The 14,595-nt window shown below is 39.4% G+C and overlaps 1 protein-coding gene across 1 annotated transcript in view; it reads left to right on the top strand.

Annotated features, from left to right (window-relative positions):
* Positions 1-6,588, top strand: part of PROS1 (protein S) — a 34,259-nt gene extending 27,671 nt beyond the window's left edge. Inside the window, exons 12-15 of the mRNA XM_075515436.1 lie at positions 297-465; positions 2,079-2,227; positions 3,088-3,301; positions 6,255-6,588. Of these exons, the coding sequence (XP_075371551.1) occupies positions 297-465; positions 2,079-2,227; positions 3,088-3,301; positions 6,255-6,400 (678 nt within the window). The 3' untranslated portion in view covers positions 6,401-6,588. The remainder of the gene's footprint in view (positions 1-296; positions 466-2,078; positions 2,228-3,087; positions 3,302-6,254) is intronic.
* Positions 6,589-14,595: the final 8,007 nt, after the last annotated feature.

Raw genomic sequence — 14,595 nt, 5'->3', positions numbered from 1 at the left:
AAGCTGTTGTGACCTAAACAAAAGGACAGTGTGAGCTTTAAAAATTGAAGCAATCTATTTTGTACAGATCACTAGCATCAAAATGGCAAATGTTGTTAAATCAGAAATACCTTTTGAAGGCTGAGCTACTAAATGCATGCCATTTCTTTTCTCCCAGCATCAGTGCTGTAACCTATAGCGTTGATAAGGCTATTAGTAGCTACCCAGAAATAAGTTGATATGAAAGTAATGCCTTATTATTAACTTTTTTAAAACAACTTTGAATGCAAACATCTAGTGCTGTAATTCTTCTACAGATTAACCCTCGGCTAGATGGGTGCATTCGTGCCTGGAACCTGATGAATCAGGGACATTCGGGTGTAAAAGAAGTTATTCAAGAAAAACAAAGCAAACACTGTTTAGTAGCAGTGGAGAGAGGATCCTTCTACCCTGGCACTGGAATGGCAAAGTTTCAGATAAACTATAGTAAGTATATTTCTGTCTATTCCTATATTTTTTGCTGGACTGGTGATGGAACTGAGGAATTGTTAAAAGAAAGAAAGAAAGAGACACACACAAACTAAGCTATACACCACGGCATCCAGCAATGATTCCCGTAACTTCTGTTAGAAATTTGCTTCAATAAGAATTCTGATCCCATTGCTGTCACGCATTTAATTTCTGAAGTGCTTTAGGTTAGGAAGCATATTCTTTATTTGCAAAGGATGGGCACTGTTGAACACATTCACTTTCCAAAGATCTAATTCTGTCCCCTGTTCGTCAATGGGGAAAGCTATCATATTACTGACAGAAAAAGAAGATGGAGGATGGAGAAAAGGATCGCTGATAGTTTGAGTATGCAATTCTGCTTCTAAACGAACATCTTACCTAGATGTTTTAGGTGCATCTCTTGCTCCTTCCTGAACCCAGAACTTTCTTGCCTGACCTCCTGCCCTAATTTCAAGATTTCCGATCCAGGATCTCCTTGTGCACACCTTAGAGCCCAAAATGAGACATCTCTTGAGCATTGTACCAAATCCTGTTGTCATTATTCTCTTCCCCATCCCAAATGCTATGCTACCCTTCAGCCCTGCTCTGATCCCCCATCCTTTTCATCCCAGGCCTTGCTATTCTTTCCCAGGCCTTTTCTTTAAATTCCCTAGCCCACTTCAAAAGATTTCTCCAGCTTTTTATATTCTGTTCTTCCAACCTACTTATATCGGAGTTTCCTGTGCCACTCAAATGTCCTTAACTTTCCTCCCATTCATTCACTAACACCATGCTGCCATGACTCCTCCTGACCTTTGTGTTTGGGGCTGCTGCTATGACTTCACCCCCTCTCCTTTCTGTTCTCACTGCCCCCTCCAAATCCAAGAGGCTGCCCACACCTACTGCTGCCCTTCTATGAGCTGTTGTAGCCCACTGTCTCCCTGCCTGTTTGGCTTTGTGAAGGAATGTAACCTCACCTCATATTTTAGGATTTCTGCTTCCTCAAGAAACTACTAGAAATCAAGAAACTACTAGATTCAGCTGGGGAGGGGGCAAGGGGACAGGGAAGACACACTGGAAGAAAAGATACAAAAGATAACAAAAACCTCTAAATAGTAATTTTTATATTAGCTTCACTATGAATGCATCATATGAAATTATATTTTTACCATCTACATATTTACTTCACACACCTGCATATTCTCATTTTAATAGTGGAACTGCTTTGGAATGTAAAAGTGTATGAGAACTGCCAATCTTCTACTTGGTGGCAGCAACTTATGAGTAAATCAGTTTTTTGGGTTTAATTTTGAACTGACCTCTAATGAATGTGGCACTTATTCCACATTAGAATGGAGATGGCAGGAAAAAAAAAAAAAAAAGAAAAAGTCCAATAAGCACAGAAGATTAGAGAAGATGCAGGATTATATTTTTTTCTTTTTTTTTTTTTTAGCCTTATATTTACTTCTAAAAGTTCCAAAGTTCACATTTTTTCTGGAGTTTAGTACTAATTTTCCATAGTGGGAGCAGATTAAATACTAATTTTTAACACTATATTAATTTTTCATTAATGGATGATTTATTAATTTCAATTATTCTTTTTAAAACAGATAATGTTGACAGTGCTGAAGACTGGCTAATAAATGTGACTATGACTATTCGCCCATCCACAGACACTGGTGTTATGTTTGCCTTGGTTTCTAATGAAACAGTGCCTCTTGCTTTGTCCATAGTGGACTCTAACTCTTCTGACTCACAGGTGATCTTACAATTATCATAGCAGCTGATATGCATACAAGTCACACCTCTTGTATTTGTCTCACTTAACTTACTACTCCATTTGTAAAAAAAAAAAAATCAAACTAAAAGCAGCTACTCACTTACTTGCAGTGGAGCTGGTAAGCTGAATGAATATTTTGAAAAACACTTAGATCATATAGTGATGTGCAGAAACTATATTACTATTAACGATTGCTACAGCAGTGACTAAGCACTAAGCGCTTATGTCAGGTACCATCCATTACATCATGTCTTCTTTAACCTTTCCTTCCAAATGCACAAAGCAGAAAGAGGAATATGACCGAAGTAGAATGATGATATTATAGTAATGACATCATGTTAATTTCAAGTCATAACCAGATCTTTTTGTCCTTAAGTTTCTGTTTACATCAGGCATCCCAAGACAGAGCATGATTATACACCATGGTTAATCCATGCTTTTGCCTGAAATAAGAACCTATAGTGAACACTTGGTTACCTTCGAAGCTGTATCAGTACTCCTTTTGCCTTTAAGAGAAACAGGCAGAAACAGTTTGGTTTGTGGTTGTGGTTTTTTTTGTTTGTTTGTTTTTGGTTTTTTTTTTTTTTTTTTTTTTTTTTTTTTACAGTGAACATTCTCACTTACAAATTTAAGAATATAAATGAATGGCATTCATCTCCAAAGGTGATGATTATACATCAACTTTGGTAACTTTTCCAACTTAAGGTATCAGTTTTTAAAATGTGGCTTTAACATTTCCTTTTCTTCTACTTCCAAATATAAAATGCATCAGAACTAAGTAAAATTGTGTGTTAAAGTTACATGTGACATCTTTTGTGACCTACCATTCTTCCATTTAGAAAATAATTGTGACCATTGGAAACATCACTGTTGCACATCTGGAATCAAAGAAGTTATGTACACCCAGAAAAGTGTTGGTTGGACTTGTAGTAACCAAACAGCAACTTGAACTCTCTGTTGATTCACACACAGACAGAAGCAATTCAGAGCAACTGTCTATCCTGCGTCAAGCAATGATGGCAAATGTTGTTACCTACTTGGGCGGCCTGCCAGGTGAATTATATTTCTTTTCATTAATTTGATTAATTGTACAAGACTGATTATATTCAGCCTTACCCAAGCTAGAAAAAGCCTACAACTGTAAAAAAATGAAACAGGTTCCCCACCCCCAAGTGCTTCTTGTTTCATCCAGTCTATTCAGCTTTTGAGGGAGCCTGCTTTTTCACCTGCAGCATTATTAGGCTCATTAAAAGGCATGAGTCTCTCTCCAGAAGTTTGATTTTGGAAAATGTCTTGAGTTTTGAGCTGGGGAGGAGTGAGAATTGTGTATTTCTGAAATGCCACCAGCTGGCACAATTTAGGAACTGCATCAAGCATGTAAAAAAAACCAGGCATTTGTAAGTAAATTAAGTGTCAGAAGTGCAGAAGGAGAAATCAGGAATATGGTTTCAACAATTAACTCTGGGCAGTAGATGACTGGCAATCTTTAGGAGACAGAAAATGTGTTGAAACAGCAAATATTTTGTTTAAAGGAGGCTGTAAGAGTATCCCCAGTCTTACGACACGTACAAGCATTATTTTTTACAGGAAGTGTACACATGTTTGTCTATAAAATAGTTTGACTTCAGGGTAAATCATGAAGAAAAACAGCATTGCCACAGATGAGAAATTTTCAAAGCCTAAGATCCTCAAACTTGAAAATTGGTAGAGGAAAGACACGTTTTAAAGTTCTTTTAAGGAGAATAAGTCACAAGTCCTCAGGAAATTCTAAGAGTTTGACCAACGCAGTCTTGAGTTAACATCCATTTTACATGAAGGCTGCAGTGTCATAGCGCTGCCCCAGATATAGCTGGTCTTTATCTGCAGTGAGTTTCTTCTGCAGGAGACAAGGGTACACAGGAGTGGAAGGAGGGGAGGAACTGTGTATCCCTTGGAGATGATCGCTTTAGGCATTTCTTCCGAGGTAGTGTACACAGGGGAAGTTGGAATTATGGTTCCACCCTCTAGACTTGCTTGTCAGAATAGAAGCAAGGTGTTTAGGGCAGCACTGCAGGTACCACAGCCTCTGTCTGAAGCACTGGTTGCCTCAGTATCCAGGCCCATATGTTGGAATTTACTTGTTCTCTACAAGTCTTCGTACACTGGTAATGAAGCATGTAACAAGATTTAGGCACCAAATATGCCAATTTCTCCTCTAATTTTGTTTTTGAATGGATATGCAATATCTTGGAAACCAGATAACCAGGTGAGTTCAATTCAAATTGAATGTGTAGAATGAGAAGAATGCACTAATGGTGCAGTACCGTCACATACTGCAACAGGTAAGCATCAGTGTTTTTGTAATACCTGCTCACTTTTAAAAGAGATATGAAGTCAGTATTTATCTAGTAGAGGTGAGTCAGGAGGTTAATTGAGCCATAGTAACTTAACTAAGATTCCGGTCATTTTTTAGACCTCTTCATCTTTGTGATATTTAAATTATTTTTTCTAGTACATTACCAGCCACAGAGTAATTGGCATCTTAAGAGCTAAGACCTTGGCTTCAGTCATGCATCCCAAATAGATAAGAAGCAAGTATTAGTTACTTCCTGCTCCTTAAAAGTAAGTGTAATCTCTCAGTTTTAAAAGGCATCTTCAACATGCAAATTAACAAAAAAAGACTCTCTATGCGTAAACAGCTTCTACTTAGAGGTCTCAAAGAAGCAACAAAACACCTCACGTTATCCAAAAGAGCTTCTTCTGCAACAGCCTTTGTTACCAAAGAGAGAAAAAGTAATGTAGGAAAACTACTTTAGGTCCCCGTGTGCAGCCAGTTTGGCTTACACCGATTCATTTACTCACTCTAACTCACCCCAGAAAAGTATCTGGGATTACTGAGCAGTAGAACCTTACCTAAAAAGTTAGGTAAGGATCCCCACACTAAGGTACACTGCACAGAACTGTGTGGTTAAAAGGTGCCTAACAAAAATAGGCCTTTCATGAACACCGGAGGTCCCCATTTTTGATACACATTTCTTCAAACTAGTAACAGTGTTGGGAGTGTGCCTCATTGTTAATTAATTCAGCACAACCAGTGCAGGCTAAATGAGACTTGCACAGTTCTATGACAGCAGCGTTGTCATCACTGGAGTAAAGAGAGCAGAAGGGCACGATTCTACAGGACTGTTTGTGCAGTACATCAGCTTACAGCAAAATAAAATCACAAGGAAGCAAGATTTCTTGTTCCCCAGACGATCAAGGCTACCTTCTAGGAGGGATAGGATGATTAACATCTGGAAAAAAAAGATGTTACTCTTGAGATCAGCTTCTAGGCATCCTCATTCTAGTTGAAGGTATTTGGATCAGCTTATGTCTACCTTATAAGAATCCAATTGTACCCCAAGACCTCAGAGCAATGCCTGCTTTATTTTGTGCCTAACATATTGTTTCCTGGAAGCGTATGCATGATCTGATGTTGCCATAACCCAAACAATACCTTAATGAACAACAGATAAAGTGAGTCTTTTACAGAGAATTCACTTCGAAGAAGCAGTAAGGAAGCAGTAAAATGAGTGGAGTTCCCAGGGGTCCCCTATCTGAGAACTTGCAGATTTGAATCCAGAGTAGCTTTCTGGCAAAAGCAAGATGGTTCCTTCTGTGACCTCTAAACCCATAAACATCTGTTTGTAGGTCAGGACAAGAACAGTGGACTCCAGGAAACAAGCGATTGGTTCACTGTTAATACAGAAAATGCTACTATGAAAAACATTCATGTAGTTAGGTTTCTGGATGGGAATAGACTTCTAACGCATATTTCAAACTTTACTGACCTTTCTCAGCTTTGCTGACTTTATCTCAATCTTAAAGAAAAGGGAGAAGAACTTAAGTGTTTCCTGCCAAATTGCTCTTTTCTCCGGTGGCTGGCTAATGGACGGGGAATGGAGTATTCCCCATGTTTTTGCTAATCTGAAAAATACATAAGAATTTGCATGTCTTGGCCTAATAAATTGAATGTGTTTCTGTGCAGATGTTCCTCTGGGTGCTACGTTAGTAACCGCTTTTTATAATGGCTGCATGGAGGTGAAGGTCAACAACAGACAGCTGGATCTGGATGAAGCCATTTCTAAACACAATGACATTAGATCTCACTCGTGCCCACTGATTATGCAGTAACCATTCAATTCTTAATTTAACTTTTTTCTTTCAGTTATAATTTGTGTAATTAGTCTCATGCCATAATGAAGCCTGTATTATTTTATTCAAGATGTGCCAGGAAAATAATCAACAGCCTGTTTTTCCTCCCTTTTATATAGAATGGAGGAAAAAATCCCCTCTCTTTCCAGCTGTAAAGAGACAATCAAGATCAAAATTCTGTAAAATGTTCTTTTATTCATATCAGTGATGAATCTTAAAGCTAGATTTATCTTCCATGTTCATAGTATGCCCTTGATATATTTAGTTTGGAGAGAAAGTTCAGGAAGTTCTGTTTAGAACCAATTTTAGTTCTTATTTTTCATATATCAGCACAAAGTTACACATTGCAAATTTTGGTAATGTATTTAAATCTAAACAAAACCAGTCTTATTAAACTTTTCCAAGCATAACATACAAAGAAAAATTTCTACAGGTTTTGTAATGTGTGCTTTTGGTAAAGGAAAAATACCCCGGAATCCAGAGCCCAAGCTCTCTGAGAATATGTTTACAAGTTGTATCAATATTGGTAAAGCAACTTCAGAACTGAAATGTTTTTGTAAGTAGCTCAGTTTTTTAAAATAGCTCTTGTTATACTGTGCCAGCTTTAATTCTACTATCTGAGGAACCCAGCTTTAGACTTTTAACAGAGTTCTGGATTAGGTCAGGTAATTTACTTTCGAAGTGGGTTAAAATACACCCCAGGCAATTTTGGAAAACAGAGGAGATGGCTTGAAAGAAGGAGCTCTGGTCTTCATCACAGGACATCAAACTGGAATTTGCTAAGTAAAGCTGAGAAATTGCAGCAAACATTTCTTCCATTCGTGACATCTAGCACTCCTCAATATGGTCCATGGCAACACCTCTGCTGGTCCATCGTATTCCCTTTATTTAGGTCAACCTTGCATTCACAGAGCCCCAGAAGAGATTTATTTGTGAGCCTGTTGCAGTTGTGTTTCTGACATACTTGAAAGCCTAAATTTTGCTAGTAACATCAGAATGTAAAGCCATATTCTGCTCAGCCAACTTTAATGGAACAGGTAATTAGAAAAGTATTGTTTTCCTCAGTTGTGCTCATTTCAAGCATTTCTAATATTTCTTTAGCATCCTTTGAATGTTCTTTCCACTTCCAACCTCATTTTCACACAACCAGAAGCCTCCCTATGCAGCTCACCTAGTGGTTTTGTTAACCCCAAACCAAATAAATAGCAAGAGAATTGCTGTAAGCGATGAATATATATGCTCATCCATCAACCAGAGAGACATTTATCTGCCAGCATTCTCGACCTGAGATTTGCTTTCTTCGCTTGAGACATTGAAGTGGAAATGTATGTACAGAAGGATGGATTGTGACAATATTCATTTTGAGAATTGCTTTTCTCCAGAGATATTCCCAGTGACATTAGTGAGGTTTCTTTCATTGTTGAGTACTAACATTAGTACATCAGTATTGCAGAATCTGAACCCATCTTTCAACATTATTGCTTTGTCTGAAGTTATTGTTAACTTCACTTCCCACTTCTGTAATGCAATACAGGATTTGCTCTGACTTTCACACCAGCCAGCCTCAGTACAGTCTCCAAATCTGTCCAGCACTGGTTCATACGTAGCTGCTTATCAGCAGGAGTACCATATGGCTGACAGCCCGGGGGCTAACTGCCAGTAAACTACTAGTTTACTTTTCTATGATGCCATGTAAAAAAAGCTTTGATTTCTCCAGACTCCATGGAGGGGAAATAACTGCAGGAAAGCATCCCTCCCTGCTCTCCTCCCATCCCAACACACACATTCTTCATTTGGGCCAAGTTGGAGAATAACTTGACTGAAATAAGCAGGTTTTGCATGCAAGGCGGAGCTTAATTGGGACTTTTGACATCAGATACACGTGATTACTTCATTTATGGTATCTCAGCAGTACCCACTGAATTCTGGAAAGCCCTTGGGTCAGCCTCTTTGCCTTGTGCAACAAACACAGAAGCGATGAGATGAGGAACACAAAGTAAAGTGTCAGCAATACTCTAAATGCTTATGTCGGCCTGTGCGAACAGGAGAAGAAAAGGTTTGTTTAAGTGTAATAAATGGTATAGAGGTGAAATTAAAGAAGACAAAAATCACTTAGTTTTCCCACACAGACACCATTTATTTTTGTTTTCATGGAAGAATGTTTTAGAGTATTGTAGTTATAATTAAACCTCTGCACTTTTTTTTTTAAATGTAAAAGTGCCTCCCTATTGTAAGAATTAAATAAAGCAGCATTTGCAAGTTTCTTTTCATTTTAAGTTGTATTTGCATATCTTCATGTCACTGTACAAGACTTGTTCTAGGGGTCAAATGGCTTACTCAGGAGATTGTGATAATCTTCAGCATCAAAGAAGAGAATTGGCTCAAATAATATGCTATCCAAATAGGCATCCATATTTTCTAGATAATTTTTTAAGTTTATTAATTGTTTAATATTGCCTGAGGAAATTAAGCTTTGCTTAAAACTACATGTGGAAGAAAAGAGATCAGTGAAAGTTATTGATTCCTATGTTTTTTCCTTCATCAGATGTATTTAATTGTATTTTTAGGCATAATCATTTCAGCAAGGGACATTCAGTGTTCATACAGAACAGCTGGACCTGCTCTGTGCTTTTTCAGCTCCTGTGCACCAAGTGTTACAAATCAGTATGTCCTAATTTCCTTGAAAATGAAATCTATTCATGGAATTGGTTCTCATTTACACTACAGCAGCTTCCTGCTTATATGCCTGATCTAAGCTTACTTTACATGCTTTAATGCCTGCGTGTCTCCTGGTAGAGATAACTGGCTAGGTTGTGTGCAAACACCTTCACTATTGATAGTTAAGATTAGCTCTAGAGCTGTCAAACAAAGAGAGGCCAAACTCATTTTCAGTCATTCTAGTGAATGACTTCAATTCACTTCTTATCGCTGAACAACACACTGATGTTGGTCCTTCGATGTCATTAGTCATATGTACATGCTTAATATTTTGCTGCCTCAGCAACCTTGTTATATCAAAATAATCACCCTGATTGGGGAGCAATTTCATATTGCATCTGCCAAAAAGAACAGTTATGTACCAAAAAAATTAGGTACAAGGAAAACCATAGGAGCTAATACCAAAGGGGTAAGGCAGGCATCACTTTCTGAACAAAAAAAGAACCAAGAGACTCAGACTGGTTTTGTCCCGCATTCTTTTCCTGACCACAGTCCTGCAGCAGCAGTTCAGAGCTAAATGACCTTAGTTCCTGTCATTTTAGATAGCTTATTACCCAACATGTTGGTGCAAAAGTGCCAACAAGATGGAAATACTGTAGTGCTATCGTTGGAAATCTAAAGGAGCGTCTATAGAAACCTCCATCCAAACAACCTACGACAACTTCATAGTAACAGGGTTTACCGATCATGTTTTTAAAAAAATCCTTCCTATCCACAAAATGACTATGCCCCCATTGTTACACTTGGTCATATCCTTTTGCTCTAAGGGTAGTTACATTTCAACAGGAATATGTGAACAAGCAGCTAAATCATAAGCTGGTTCCAAGTAAGGGAGCTAGTATGTAGCTTACAGCCACTTGTATTGAATCAATTAAATGGTCGCAAATCACACAGCTGTATGTAAGTCAGGACTTAATTATGTTGCTTTTTAAAAAAAAAAAGTTCGGGGGTGTTTTTTGAGGTTTTGTTTGTTTGTTTGAGGAATTCGTAGCATCTCAGCAAACTGGGAAAGTGGAAAAAACACAAGTAGCAAGAAACCAGTGTCACGCACCATAGGTTTGCGGAGCCACAGATTTCCCCCCACCGTGTCATTCAGGATGAGGATCACGGGAAATGCAACAGCACATAAAGCAAAAAACACACACCACACCCCGCCCCCCCCCCCCCCAGCAGTTAGGTGCATTTTGGGAAAGTCAGATACGTGCAAAAATACTTTAAAAAGTACTGTTGGCATAATTAACATTTTCATACGCAAACATTAACATCAAAGCATCCTATGCAGCAGTCTGTGCCAGAAGATTTTCAAAGTAGCATGGTGCCTTGTTTCCGTCTCTTGATTTTGGAAGCACCAAAAGCACCTTGGTGCGCTGGCTTCTATCCAGTCTAGCTGAGCACTTGGGGGAGGGACACAAACACACACACAAAACCAACATCAGAAACAACACTAACAAAAAAACCCCAAACCACAAAACAACATACATGCCAAAAACCACAAGCCAATTTGATCCAATAGATGTTTTCACCTCCTTTCCTCTCTCTTCCACTCTACGCCTCTCCAAACACATAAACACCTCTTTCCAAAAAAATGCAGCTCACTTTTTAACCTCACTTGGCAATTTTACATCATCCAGCATGGCAACAGTTTGCACAGAAGTTAGGGCTGTGTCCCTGCCTCTCCAAGGCCAGCTTTACAAATGCATGTATTTGAACAGACATGCTTGCATGTAAACTGGAGCTTAAACAAGGACTTCAGGTTGCCCTTGAGTATCCGTGGTTAGAAGAGTAACCAGAGACACTGGAAATACAAGACTCTAGTTTGTGATGCCAGACCCGCTATAGATTGAGTCTCTTGCTCACTTTTCCTCGTAAGCAAAATAGGTCCTTAAAGCACTTCTGAAAATCTTGCTTTACTTTTGCAAGCCTTAACAGTTCCAAAGCAGCGCTTGGGTTCTTAATGCTCATTAAGAAGCTGTGCTTCCCTTCTCTCCCACACCCCAGTTAAGAGGTAAATAAACCCCAAGACAACGATACGCTACCCTGCAGTTACAAAAAGCCGTGTAATTAGCTTTTCTAGAGACAGGGCCAGAATCAGCCTCAGATTCTGATCGGGTCAACCTTTCTGTGCTGAAGGCCTGCCCAGCACTAGTGGGGGAAGCACGTGCTAACGGCAATGCTGACACCCAGCATAAGTAAACTGAAGAGGTGGTGAGGGCCACAGGACTGGAGAGCAATACTTCTAGAACTTACTAGTGGTTTTATTTATGTTGTCATAAATAAAATATTAATTAAAGGTAAGGCCTTAATTAGTAGGACATAAGACCACTGTAAGACACATGCTAAGTGATACATGAATTGTTGCAAGTTTTGGGTAGCACAGAAGATAGAGAATAAAAATGGTTTTGCTTAAAACAAACTTGAAGAAAGAACAGTTCATGTATAAAACAGCCAATATTTCCGATTACCATTCAGCAGTAGCTTACCTTTCACAGGAAAAGTTTTTCCCTTCTTCAGGTTCTGGTACGATTCCCATCAACCAAAACTCTAGTTTAACAAAAACAAACAAAAAACCACCACAACAAAAAGCTGTCGTTAGAGCAAGCCTTACTCTTTTCTAGCCTATCACAGAGTGCTTGATCATTCCCACCAGCTGGTCACAGACTCCTGCTAACGCAGCCCATTGAAAAGCAATCTTCTCTTTTAAATCTGGGCAGAAGCCAGCCCTTTGCTTAAAGGGTTTCTTCTGGAACAGAAGGTTGTGTAGATTTAACAAACCTGTTTGCCTGGAACAGGCCAACCCTATCAACTTGTAATTCATGACTTTATATTACCACACTGGGCAATAGCGGCATTAAGCAAGCTGCACAGATGAACTGAAATTTGTGTCTCGGTGAAGGTTTACACATGCTCTCACAATCTGTCAGAGGATTCATAAGTAGTTCATTGGCAGCTTCACAAAATCCTCATAGTGAAGTCATTGCTCTGCATTTGCTGTTTTCCACAGATGTGAACCAGGATGACATCAGGATCTGCCCCAAACTGTCCTTCCATCCGCTGGGGTGGGCCAAAAATCCCAGTCCTTGGGGTGCTCCACCCCGTACGGGAAATGAGATTAGTCCGGGTCAAACAGTCAAGAGAGGGACTGGTGTCCTGTCTTCACAAGTGAAGGCTGCTTTTGTAGGCATTTAGCTTTTTAGATGCAGATAAATGAACAATATTTCCAAGCATCTCCATATAAAAAAAGATTTGTCTCTTTAAATACACAACGGATAAGAACAAACATTTCAAGCAAGATGAGCATAGTTACTGTAGGTCTTTTTAAAGCAAGATGAGCCTTGCATTATTATTTTCTGAACTTTATTTACAGGGGGAAGACTTTAAAGAAATAACCTGACAAAAATTAGAAATACAGGCTGAATTTTTTTCAAACAAGCAAACAGAATGTAATCACAATAATTTGGGGCAAGATGGGTTGGTAAGTTCTTTACATGTCACCAAAAAGCCCAGTCATTGACTTAAATGATGTGAATCTTGATATTTTGTTCCTGCAGAAAAGAAAATGGTTTTTACTGCTGTTGTAAAGCAGGTAACTTAAATGGTTACTCTCTCACCTGTTTGCACTCTGTAGCAACTTTTCTTCTGAACTGGCTTTGGACTTTTATCAAAAGGTGAAGATACCAGGAGTCCCAGGTTCCCCACCACTAAGTATATCAGCAGTTGATGCATTCAGCAGTTCCTTGCTCTGTTTTGGGTGTCAGTGACGTCATTAGCTGAAGCTGGTGAAGCAGAGCTATGACCTATGATCTCAAGGGCTGAAAATGTAGTTTAGCTCATCTATAAGAAAGTAAGAACAAACTTTGCCAATATTTCAAGCGTCTGGCTACTGCCAGAAGCCTGAAGAAATTGTTGCTAACCAAGGATGTAATTGATTTAATCAGTCTTACCTTACACCCTGTTGTAGGTCTTGATATAATCCCCCTCTACCCCCCAAAAAAACCCCAAGCAGTGAAACTTTAAAAGTGGACATTAGTTCCTCAGGAATATGCACGATGAATGTTAAACCAACGCCCGAAGAACTTTGTGCCTTTGCCCAGAACCAATTGGTTTTTCTTCATTATGTGCACTGATTTTTCTGCTGCTAATGTTGGGTTTAACTCCTAAATTGCAGAGTGTTTGTGTAGGCAGGTGGCAAAACAATAAATGAAGGAATGATCTCCAAGGGTGTGAAGGGACATTAGGCATCTAGCTGCTGTTGAAAGTCAACCACCTCACTACCCTTCATGCCTCTGAAAAGCTGTCTTGTTACGCAGCCAGAAGAACCTTATCTACAAACAGTATCTCAAAGCCAACACTTAAATTGTGTGCTATCCTTTACCAGAACAGAGATCTACCTGGGTACAAATACAGAGGTTTATGTTTGCAGTCAGAGGAGAAATGCAATAGGTCCAAAGATTCTCTGACTTCAAACAAAAATAAAACATGCTTGTGACAGTACTGCACTGGGAGACCAATCCTAACCTGTCCTTGCTAAGGGATATATACAGAGAGTGAGAAAGCAACTTTCCAGACAATCCAGAAATCTGATGACTTCCCATACCTGTTGTATGTTGTACTATATATGAATGCATAGCATAACATGTTTTAAGTATTAAGTGTTGAACATAAGCCGTGTAGGCAATGCCAAGTTTAAACTCCTGCTAGAAACTTTCTATCCAGACTTTCAGTTCCTATTGACAAAGAAAGTTGCAGTGACACTAACGTCTTTCGCACATTGCAGCTAGGTTTATACGCCACTACCTCAGTGAGAGTGTTGGGGACTCCAGTGTGCTAGCAAAATTCATCTCCACGTCTGTCCCACCAGAGTTCGAAAGTCCAGTCACTTAACATGGCTATGTCTGAGCCCTGGAGGAGAGCTAGCTGGCTGTTGCTCAGTCCTGCTAGCAGAAAGGAGATGCTGGCTGGCTGTGCAAGGCAAGCTGAGGAGAGAGAGCAGATGGTATGTGTCTGGTTCTTTGGGGTTTATGTTCAACTGCTGTTATGAAGGCCTGCCATCTAGGGGTATCCTTGGATGCTCAACTGTTGCGTGCTGTGGAGCGCAGAGGACGTGTAGCCTATAGGTGACACATCTACACTCCAGGAAGCAATGACATGTTATAATAACCCGTCTTTAAACAAGCTGTATTTGACACCGGCATGGAGCATGGTGCAAGCCCATTTTGCTGCTTTGTAAGGGGGAGAGAAGGCCCAGGTGGCACTGCAGCTGTTCTGGCTACCTGTCCGTCATCTCCACAGACACTGCAATGTTTATGAGTTGCTTTGCAAATACACTTACAGCAATTCTCCATCTTCATATTAGCTACAGGGATCAGTCTTCTCAAAGACTTTGGCTTTCTGCTGCTGGTCCCAAGGTTGACTTTTCACTAGAGTACAATGCCAGTTTTGTTACCTTGCCTTATAGG

Source organism: Mycteria americana, chromosome 1 (assembly GCF_035582795.1).
Source record: "Mycteria americana isolate JAX WOST 10 ecotype Jacksonville Zoo and Gardens chromosome 1, USCA_MyAme_1.0, whole genome shotgun sequence".
NCBI classification, from domain to species: Eukaryota; Metazoa; Chordata; class Aves; order Ciconiiformes; family Ciconiidae; genus Mycteria; species Mycteria americana.
This window is presented reverse-complemented; position numbering and strand designations above follow the sequence as displayed.